General features: G+C 40.2%; 1 protein-coding gene across 1 annotated transcript; it reads left to right on the top strand.

The window, feature by feature from the left end:
- Positions 1-8,398: 8,398 nt before the first annotated feature.
- Positions 8,399-11,377, top strand: LOC310829634 (olfactory receptor 2G3-like; the record flags this gene model as incomplete). The annotated part of the gene is made up of 2 exons (XM_083708346.1): positions 8,399-8,439; positions 10,402-11,377. The coding sequence occupies exon 2, from the start codon at positions 10,439-10,441 to the stop codon at positions 11,375-11,377; it is 939 nt and encodes a 312-aa protein (XP_083564472.1). The 5' UTR covers positions 8,399-8,439; positions 10,402-10,438.
- Between the last annotated feature and the right edge of the window lies 1 nt (position 11,378).

Genomic DNA, 11,378 nt, shown 5'->3' with positions numbered 1-11,378 from the left:
AAAGGTAGGAGGTTACTCAGCACTGATGCCATCAGTTTTGATGGTACATTTGGATGTGAAATTACTTGACTTGTTGAACTATGCACTCTTAAATTTTCATGTATGTTAAATGAACTGTTATTTTTATTTAATATTAATTATTATCATCATTATTATTTTGTGTCATGAGGTATTATTATGTTTTGTAAATCTGCTCCTTCCTCTAACCCAGCTACAACAAAACATGTCTCTCCCATATTAGTCTCTACAGCATATGTATTTTTCCATTGTCTCCTGAGACAGAAGGATGCCAGCAACAAAATCTGCTCCAATATTTAAATATTTTTGTGAACTGCTTCAAGCACAGATGTATTTGTAGAATTTGTGGTTTATAAATATATCGACTATGACTATATTAATTACCTGGAACTCTGTGCTCTGGTTTCAGAGCTTTGTTCAGACACAGTAGGGATGTGTAATGAGGGGTGGTTGGATCAGTATATTTCTAGTCTGTATCACCATTGCAAATATTAATTTAATTCTGCATTAAAGTGTGATGATGCATACATATATATATAAATAAATAAATCCATGTCAAAATGTTAAGTTTAGCATTCAAGAATGTATTTTTCTCACAAAATGTATTTTTCTAAATATAATTTAAAACGAACATTTGATAATGCACTTACACATTTTACATGAACTGAGAACACTGTCACAAAGTTGGGAGAAGTACAAAATCCACCTGATTCATTAATTTGGGAAGGATGAATGGAGTCTTCTCATATTGAAATTCACAAAGTTCAAATTCTTCCAACATTCAGCATTGATCTTTGAGACTGTAAGACTGAATGTTGCCTCTGGGGTGGCCCTGCCTAATGTCAATACTAGAGGCATGGCCTTCTGTGGTTACTAACTCAACATGACCACACCTGCTGCACTTTGGCACCTAGCATTTCCAGAGAAGATGCAAACCCAGGCCCCACCCTCCAGTTCCAGCAACTCTCTACAGCAGGAATGGAGAACTATCAGCCTGAGGACCTAATCTGGAAGGCTAGGGCTTCCTATTTGTAAGGCCATTTCATTCATCCTATTCATTCAAGCCATGTCTTGTATGTGAAGTCATAGAATCATAGAGTTGGAAGAGACCACAAGGGCCATCGAGTCCAACCCCCTGCCAAGCAGGAAACACCATCAGAGCACTCCTGACATATAGTTGTCAAGCCTCTGCTTAAAGACCTCCAAAGAAGGAGAGTCTACCACACTCCTTGGCAGCAAATTCCACTGTCGAACAGCTCTTACTGTCAGGAAGTTCTTCCTAATGTTTAGGTGGAATCTTCTTTCTTGTAGTTTGGATCCATTGCTCTGTGTCCGCTTCTCTGGAGCAGCAGAAAACAACCTTTCTCCCTCCTCTATGTGACATCCTTTTATATATTTGAACATGACTATCATATCACCCCTTAACCTCCTCTTCTCCAGGCTAAGCATGCCCAGCTCCCTTAGCCGTTCCTCATAAGGCATCGTTTCCAGGCCTTTGACCATTTTGGTTGCCCTCCTCTGGACACGTTCCAGTTTGTCAGTGTTCTTCGTGAACTGTGGTGCCCAGAACTGGACACAGTACTCCAGGTGAGGTCTGACCACAGCAGAATACAGTGGCACTATTACTTCCCTTGATCTAGATGCTATACTCCTATTGATGCAGGCCAGAATTGCATTGGCGTTTTTAGCTGCCGCATCACACTGTTGACTCATGTCGAGTTTGTGGTCAACCAAGACTCCTAGATCCTTTTCTCATGTACTGCTCTCAAGCCAGGTGTCACCCATCTTGTATTTGTGCCTCTCATTGTTTATTTTTTTTTGCCCAAGTGCAATACTTTACATTTCTCCCTGTTAAAATTCATCTTGTTTGTTTTGGCCCAGTTCTCTAATCTGTCAAGGTCGTTTTGAAGTGTGATCCTGTCCTCTGGGGTGTTAGCCACCCCTCCCAGTTTGGTGTCATCTGCAAATTTGATCAGGATGCCCTTGAGTCCATCATCCAAGTCGTTGATAAAGATGTTGAATAAGACTGGGCCCAAGACAGAACCCTGTGACACCTCACTAGTCACTCTTCTCCAGGATGAAGAGGAAGCATTGATGAGCACCCTTTGGGTTCGGTCAGTCAGCCAGTCACAAATCCACTGAGTGGTAGCATAGTCAAGACCGCATTTTACCAGCTTCTTTACAAGAATATCATGGGGCACCTTGTCAAATGCCTTGCTGAAATCAAGGTAGGCTACATCCACTGCGTTCCCTTCATCTACCAGGCTTGTAATTCTGTAAAAACGAGATCAGGTTAGTCTGACATGACTTATTTTTCAGAAATACATGCTGACTATTGGTGATCACAGTATTCCTTTCTAGGTGCTCACAGACTGTTTGCTTAATGATCTGCTCCGGAATCTTCCCTGGTATTGATGCCAGACTGACTGGGCGGTAATTATTTGGGTCCTCTCTTTTCCCCTTTTTGAAAATAGGGACAACATTTGCCCTCCTCCAGTCTGCCGGGACTTCGCCTTTTCTCCAAGAATTCTCAAAGATGACTGCCAGTGGTTCTGAGATCACATCTGCCAGTTCTTTTACTATCTCCTTAGTTATTCTGGGCTGTGTTTCCTCTGCTGAATCATTTGCTCCAAATTCTTTAGGTCGGGCATTGTTTTCTTTATCGGAGAAAACTGAGGCAAAGAAGGCATTGAGGAGTTCAGCCCTTTCTGTGTCCCCTGTTTGCATTTCACCATCTTCTCCTCTGAGTGACCCCACGGTTTCTTTGTTCTTCCTTTTGCTACGAACATACCCATAAAAGCCTTTTTTTTTTTTTTTTTTTTTGCTTTTAACCTCTCTAGCAAGCCTGAGTTCATTCTGTGCTTTAGCTTTTCTGACTTTGTGTCTACACGTGCTGGCTATTTGTTTGAATTCCTCTTTGGTGGTTTCCCCCCTTTTCCATTTTTTGTACACATCCTTTTTTAATCTTAACTCAGTTAAAAGTTCTTTAGATAACCACCCTGGCTTCTTTAGGCACCTTCCATGTTTCCGTCTCATTGGTATTGCCTGAAGTTGTGCTTTTACTATCTCCTTCTTAACAAACTCCCAGCAATCATGAACTCCCTTTCCTTTTAGTATTACTGTCCATGGGATCTCACCCAGCATTTCCCTAAGTTTTATGAAGTTGGCTTTCTTAAAGTCAAGAAATTGAGTCCTAGTATGCTTGGCTGCTCCTTTCCGCTGTATAGTAAACTTCAGAAGAGCATGATCACTCTCACCTAATGATCCTTCCACTTCTACCCCACTAACCAGGTCATCAACACTGGTTAGGACCAGATCTAAAATGGCTGTTCCTCTTGTTGCTTCTCCCACTTTCTGGACAATGACGTTGTCTGCAAGGCCAGTGAGGAATCTGTTTGACCTTGTGCTCTTGGCTGAGTTTGACATCCAGCAAATATCCGGGTAATTGAAGTCCCCCATTACTACTATCTCCCTTCTTTTTGCATGCTTGGCCATCTGTTCCAGGAAGGCACCATCTATGTCCTCCGTTTGGCTTGGGGATCTATAGTAAACTCCCACAATGAGGTCACTGTTATTCTTCTCTCCCTTAATTTTGACCCAAATGCTCTCGCTTTGGCTTTGAGGTTCTAAATTTTGGATCTCTTCACAGGTATACACATCCCTGACATATAACGCCACTCCTCCTCCTCATATGTGACATCAGCTGAAGGGCAGCTATAGGTGGGACTTGGACAAAAATGGCTTTGCAGGCATTGCTGATCGGTTGGTTGTAGAGCTGTCTTTCAGGGTGTCTTGGTTTTTACTTTTTGAAATATGGCAATCCTAGTTGATTTGTGGTGGGACTTCTGGGTTAGTGCCATCGGCAATGGCGACATTCCTCTGACTGAGAGGAACCCGCTCCGTGGAATTTGGGTTGTGCCGCCGCGGCGAAGGCAGAGACCCTTTAGAAATCCCAGGCTGAGGAAGCCTGGGAACGTGGGATTCGGCTGACACCAGGAGCGCCCCCCCTTACCCGCAGGGAAACCCCTTTTTTGGGGTCCCGAAGTGACGTGGGGTGAGCGGCGTGGTCTTTTGAATCGACCGCTATTTTTACGGAGTGAAGCCGCATAGCCGTTGCCAGAGAGCGCTGACTTTTTCTTGTGGACAATTGGATTTCAAACAACAACCCGTGAGTAGAACGGAAATTGGGCTTTTAAAGTATTTTTAAATTGGCACCGATCGGGGAAGGTCTAAACAGAAAGTCCTCCTCCCCTTTCTGTAAATAAACTGAAGCAAAGAATCTGTTAACTAAGGTCATGGAGAGTCTTACCTAAAGGATTTAAACTCCACTGATTGAAACTACTATCAATACTCTTTTTGGAAGCAGGGAAGCCTGCAGGAGAAGATTAAAATTTTGGAATTTATGCACCACTTCCCTAAACTCGGGAGCAGTCTGTGAGAGCCCATGGATAGTGAATAGATAAATTTGACATCTAGCTGTCAAGATACAAAAGAAGGACTTTGTTGCTATTGTTAGTTCTGTGTTTAAAAAGAAGGAAGGTAATGGGAATTGCTACAATTTTACATTGGGGACTTTTGGGATTGTGCTGGAAGGAGTGTATAGAGAAACTGTGTCCCTCTAGAGGGAGTTTTGGGATAGTGTTGCAAGGATGCAGCTGGGAAATTGACTCTAAAGATAAAGCGTCTGAGAAAACTAGTTTTGACCTTGGACATTTCAAGGATGGCGGCTGAGAAGGAAGCCACGTCTGAACTGAATAGGACATTTTATCTGCTGGGAAAGCTGCAAGAACTGATAAACGTCATGACTACTAATGTTGAAATTTTGGGAACAAAAGTGGGCATCAGCAAAGAAGTAGACAAGAACCCGGCACAGGAATCTCTTTTAACTGAACAAATTGAAGAACCAGAGAAGGAGAAAGTTGTTGTTGTTAAAGTGAAGCAAGGGGGAGTCGTAACCCTACAGAGGCAAATGGTGGATTATAACTTGAGGCCTTACACGTTTGCAACTAGGAGAGGCCAGTTTTTGGAGATGAGAGCCTGGCTTGGTTTGGAAAATAAAAGATGGAGAGATCACCCTATGTGGGGATCAAATAACTTTTGGGATCTGAATCTGAGCCAGGTGGAGATTGGAGCTTCTGGGGCCTTTGGATTTGGAAGGAGTGTGAAACAAGATTTGGGATATTCCATGGGCCCTACCTTTAACTATGGAAGTCTGGCAGACTTGCTAAGAAGGAATATGACTACCGTTGGGTTGGAGCTCCCCCGAGATCTGTTCTTTAATACCAAAGACTATCAAAAAGATCAGCAGAGGGGACATAAAAGAGAGTTAAGAGCCTTGGACCTAAGATCTCCAGGTTGATGGACTTTTGGAGAACTGTTGGCAGGGGCAAAAAAAAATAAAAAAAAATTCCTTCCAGTAGCACCTTAAAGACCAACTAAGTCAGTTCTTGGTATGAGCTTTCGTGTGCATGCACACTTCTTCAGATACACAGTATCTTTTAATGAGAGAAGGGAAAATCGTGGAATGGAATTTTTGTGACCCTAGGGGAAAGGTCTCAAGAGAATAAGCTCAGATATATAAGTTTTAAGGAGAAATAAGATTAAATAAAGTAAATGTGTATGGCTAATTGGTGAATGAGAGAATGGTAAATTATAGTATATTAAGATAAGTTATAAGGATAAAAACAAAGATGAAGGATTTGCTGAAATATCTATTTGAATTAGAATACAAAGAGGGGAGGTGTGAGGAGGTCAAGGAGATAAGTTAAGAAAGGGAGTTATATTAAGGTTTAACTTGTTCTTTTGTGTTTTTTTCTCTCTTCGATTGTATCTTTTTTTCTTTTTTAGCTGTTTTTACTTTTTCTATTTTTCTTTATTTTTATTTTTATTTTGGATATGTTATATTTTGTTTCTTTTTGTAACCTTTTAAAACTTGAATAAATATTATTTGGGGGAAAAAAGATTTTTGGTGTCTACACCTCTTGCTCTGTGCTTCCCACATAACTGATACCCAGCTGACTATTGGTGCTTAGGAAGTACTGCACAAGAAGCTTTGCAAGCCTCCTTTGGAAAGAAAAGCATTCCCTGTTTTTAAAAGGTGCATTTTCTTCCCTTTGCATAAGAAGTATTTTCTATTCAAAGTTCTTCCCCCTGCAAATATGTGAATTTTCAAATAAATACTGCATTTTTAAAGGAAAAAGAATTGAGAGACTACTGATTGATAGACTTAGTCATGAGCCTGTTTGAGTTTGGCTCATTGGGAGATATCTGATCCTTGTGTCAACCCCATAAGCCTGCCTGTGACACTGTGTTAAAGTTTGTGTGCCACCCCACCCCCAATCTCTGCTAAATGGTAGCAAGATTCTAGGGGGTTCCATGTGCTCACCCAGGGTTGTGTCTGGGAAATCAAGACATAGTAGAGACGAAGGTCTTTAAGAAATATGGTTTATTTTACAAATATTTACCCATGGGCTTGGGGAGAATTTACAACATTACATCTCAGAAGGAGGCTTTCCTTCACTGTATCCCAGAATTGGATTCCAAGGCATCTCCATGCCTCTCTCCCAACCTGCCTTCAGCCAGTTCACCAAGACGGTTCGGTCTTCAAAACAGCTTGTCGAGTCCTCCCTCTTATTCTCCAACCTCTATTTACTCACCTCACTTATCTAGACCTCTTTTATTTTTCCAAAAGGGCACATTTTTCCTGTGTGACATCATGCCTCCTGTAACTGTCCCCTCCCAATTCTGCTATTTACCCTGAGCTCAGGCAGAAGGTCAATGGCTGGCCATTGTCCAGTAATTACACCTTGATGGCCCTTCTTCCCAGGCGATTTTTTGGTTTAGTCTGGCACCTTCCCTTTCATACTCCAAACATAATCTAAATTCTGCCATGTAATAATTTCTAACATTTCCTAACTCAGAAACCTAAAACCCATGGGCCAGAATCAGCCCATAGAGGTCGTTTGACCAGCCCATGAGCCACCCCTGAACCGAGCCACCTGCTCTCATGCTGCGCTAAACAAGTGCAGCGCGGTGCGGGAACTCACTTCCGTGGTGCCGGAAATTGCGTCAGCGCACATGCAGACACCAAAAATCACAGGCGCACACATGCTCGCGATCCAGCTCATGGAGGGATTTCCGCGGGACCGATTAGGCCCAGGCAAGATAAACCTTGTTGACCCCTGCTCCTAGCAGTTATGGGTGCCTTTGCCCACCCAACTCTGTTTCTCCAGATCTGTATTATAATATGGCCCTAAAGATCTCTTTAAATGTTGTGCATTTTAACCTTCCATTATCCTGTAAGATTTTTTTTGTTTTTTTAGGGAGTGGAAATTTCTGCTGAGTCCATTTCATAGTAAGACGTGCAAAGTTAATTGGAGCCTGGGGATTTTCTAACAACTAATAAAGCCATCATATAGAAGATAGGAGTAAATATAGAAGTTTTTTTTAATCATTCTCTTCTGCATTCATGTGGTATGAATGGTATACAAGTAGGTCATATTATTCAGTACTTTTCAGCTTATCTGCTTAAGACCAAACACAATAGGAATTAAACACACTATGGGTTGGATCCAGAAGAAGGTAGTTATGGAATCAGTGGGACAACTTAATTCTAATTTATTTCAATGAGACTACCTGTACTGTGCTTGGATGAAGGTGGAGCTGAAGGGATCTTCTTGGCTGGTTCCCATTTTTTACAATTATTGAATCTCCAGAAGAGAGGGGTACTATACGCTGGGAATGTCAATGTCAGACCCTCCAAGTGTCCCTGTTTTCCAGGGACATCCCTGATTTAAAGAAGCTGCTCAGTTTTCTGATTTGATCCCAGAATGTCCCACTTTTCCTTAGGACTTCCATATTTTCATTGGAGAAATATTGGAAGGGGGGTATGGAGTTATTTGATTCCCAAGCCATCTAAAGGCAATTCTGTATAGAGAAGTGTGTTTTTTTTAAAAAAAAAATAATTAATGTTTTTTATATATGTTGAAAGCTGCCCAGAGTGGCTGGGGCAACCCACTAAGATGTGTGGGGTATAAATAGTAAAATGATAATTCCATTCTCCTATTTTCATTGGAGAAATGTTGGAGGGCATGCAATGTAGCGTCTTGTGCTGTTATCTTGGGTTTTTTTCCCCAGGAACAAATAAACATATTGTATTGTCTCTAATTCTGTCCTTCAACTCACACAATGTTCTTTGATTCGGCAGAGGTTTTTGTGAAGATGGGCAGAGGGAAGGGAACTTTGAAACCCATCCTTTCTCTGTCAACCTGCTGTGATATTCTGTGGAGACTCTGAGAACTTTGGAGTAGAGATTGAATGGAACAGGGGCTGCAGAGGCAAAAGAGTGCCAGTGACAATTGCTTTCACCCTTACTATAAATTTCAGCTTGATCAGAGACTTAGGTGAACAAGACAAAACTAGGTACAATCCTTGATTTAAAAGAAAACAAAAAATGAAAGGAATGAAACATATTCTGATATTGCTATTAGTGTAAACTGAGAATGATAACTAGACTCTGCTTTCACAATTGAAGGCAGTGGCTCTCTGAATAACATTTACTGTACTGGTAAAATGGAGTAAATGCTCTTGTATTTAGATTCTGTCTCTGGGCCTGCTTCCTATTTTTATTTAGTTATTATTATTAAAATTACACTTCACCTTCCTTTCCAAAATAGTCCAGATATCAGATAGACCAATGTGTGAATAGAATGCTGGACCAGATCCAGCAGGGCTCTTTCTGTTTTTATGCTCTTAAAAGACTTTACTTCTTTGAGAACTCAGTTCTGGTTCATTTCCTACACCCTACTCCGATATTTCATCTCCATTCTTTATTATTAACATCACATCTCAACAGAAAATCTGCATGGGAGTAAGAGTGTCATTTATGTACCTTCCAAGTATGGGTCACTAATGCTTCCATTTGTCAATGAATTTAAACACCAGCATTATTGTCAATGTAACATCAAGGCCAAAGAGCAATGAATGTACATATTACGATTAAGGTAGGTTAAGGTACTATAAGGAGAGGGTATCAATTAGACTTTTATCTCCCTCCCTCTCTCCCCCTGGAAATTAAATTGAAATCTATTGGATTTCTTCTCAATAAAACTCTTAGAATTCAAATAAAAATAATTGAGGTGCATGGAGCAAAAGTGTTATGGAGATAATGGAATGTATTCTAGAAAGAAAGGAATATTAATATATTTGTATAAGCACATCTCTTCAAATGTGCTTTTTGTCTGTGTTGGAGGGGAGCTTGTAGTAGTAAACAAATATGGTAAGCTTCACTAGGCAAGAGAAATATGTAACCTTTAAGACGAGTGTGGCGGGCAAACATAAGTATAGACTGGCCAGCTTGATGCTGCTATTACCAGTCATGTTGAATTGTGATAATACTGCAGCTTTTTATAGTTTTATTGGACTTCATTGCGTTAGTTATATGTTCATGTTTTATCTTTTTATTTTACAGCTCCTAGCATGTCTGCCCACCTAACCTAGTCTGCATTGAGTATATACATAGAAAACTAGTTTAACGATATAATCCGATATCTACCTCCATGGGAATAAACCCCTGCTTCTGTTGACCCCGGTTAACTTCTGTTAATCAAGCAGGAAGGAAGGAAGGGAAGAAGGAATCCTATTTATACTCAAATGGGGAAAAGTGAACATAATGAGATTTATTTCTATTGTTATGATTAGGATGCATGCAAGTAAGGAATTGAACAATATTTAAAATTATTATTAAGGCATATAACAAAAAACAATAAATAAGATTGGAAAAACTATTAAAATAAAATTTCTAAATCATAAATGAGTTGCCTTCCAGATATTGTTGGGCTACAATGCCCACCAATCCTGATTTGCTGGTGGGAAGTTTAATCCAACAATACCTGAAAGCCAACCTGTATGATCATTGCTCAAAATAACTTTTTTCATGTAACTTTTTAATGTAACTTTTTACATTTGTCTCTATTTCTTCATAACTCTGCTCTGCCTTTATATCTATGAAATTTCTAGTGCCTGTATGATCAAAGAACTCTTTTTTCTTTCCTATATTGTTGCATAGTTCACAATTTTATAGTTATTGTTCCACAGATCACAAATTTATAATTTTATCATAAACAATAAGTTACATCAGGAGTAAAACAATCTTACTGATCTTTTCCAGACTTAGCATATGCAAAAGAGCATAAAACTGAAAACTAAAACTTGACTTGACAAACTGATGGAGCTATGCCTAGTAAAGTTATAGAACAACATTGCATTAATTGTATTTTGTGTTTGATGAATGATACTTTAGATGTAGGATTTAGGTTTAGGATATATGATGATATATCTATAATCTCACATTCTAAAAGGTAGTTTTGTCTGCTCTTCTTCCAGGTTCCCCCCTCCCAATAGTTGGAATCGATGGGGCATTATGAGACCAACAAATGAAACAGAAGTTTGGGAATTCATGCTTTTGGGTTTTTCTAATCATCCAGAAATGGAACCTTTACTCTTTGCAATCTTCTTCTTTCTATATGCTGCAACCCTTCTTGGGAACATTAGTATAATTTGCTTGGCCACAGCAGATCCCCATCTGCATACTCCCATGTATTTCTTCCTTCAACACTTGGCATTTCTGAACCTTTGCTACACCACTGCTGTGGTTCCCAAAATGTTGGCCAACCTGATATCCACCAAGAAAACTATATCATATCATCTGTGCATGCTGCAAACCTATATCTCCCTCTTTATGGGAGCAGCAGAATGTCTCCTTCTAGCAGTGATGGCATTTGACCGCTATGTAGCAGTGTGCCATCCCTTGCGTTACACCACAATAATGAGCTACCGTGTTTGTGTGAAGACTGCAGCAGCATCTTGGACCATCAGTTTTCTAGTCTCTGTGGTTCCACTCTACTTATCTTTGCCCCCTCTTTGTGGACCCTATGTTATTAATCATGTTTTCTGTGAGGCTCCCATTCTGCTGCACATGATCTGTACAGATACTACCTTAAATGAACTTCTGATGTTGATAGGGGGTGCAGGCACTTTAATGCTGCCCTTTATCCTGGTTCTGGTGTCCTACGGCTACATCATTGCTGCTATCATCAGAATCCGTACCACTAGTGGCAGACACAAAGCTTTTTCCACATGTTCTTCCCATCTAACAGTAGTGACCATCTATTATGGCACAGGAATGTTCATGTACATGAGGCCAAAATCATTTTACTCCCCTGAGAATGATAAAATGATTTCTATATTTTATGCAGTAATCAATCCTATGCTAAATCCCATTATATATAGTTTCAGGAACAAGGAAGTCAAAGAGGCATTAATGAGAGCTTTGGGAAAGAATGTATTGAACAAGACATAAT

This window comes from Podarcis gaigeae (genome assembly GCF_964106915.1).
Source record: "Podarcis gaigeae genome assembly, chromosome: 13".
NCBI lineage: Eukaryota > Metazoa > Chordata > Lepidosauria > Squamata > Lacertidae > Podarcis > Podarcis gaigeae.
Note: the sequence above shows the minus strand (reverse complement) of the source record. Positions and strands in the feature narration are given on the sequence as shown.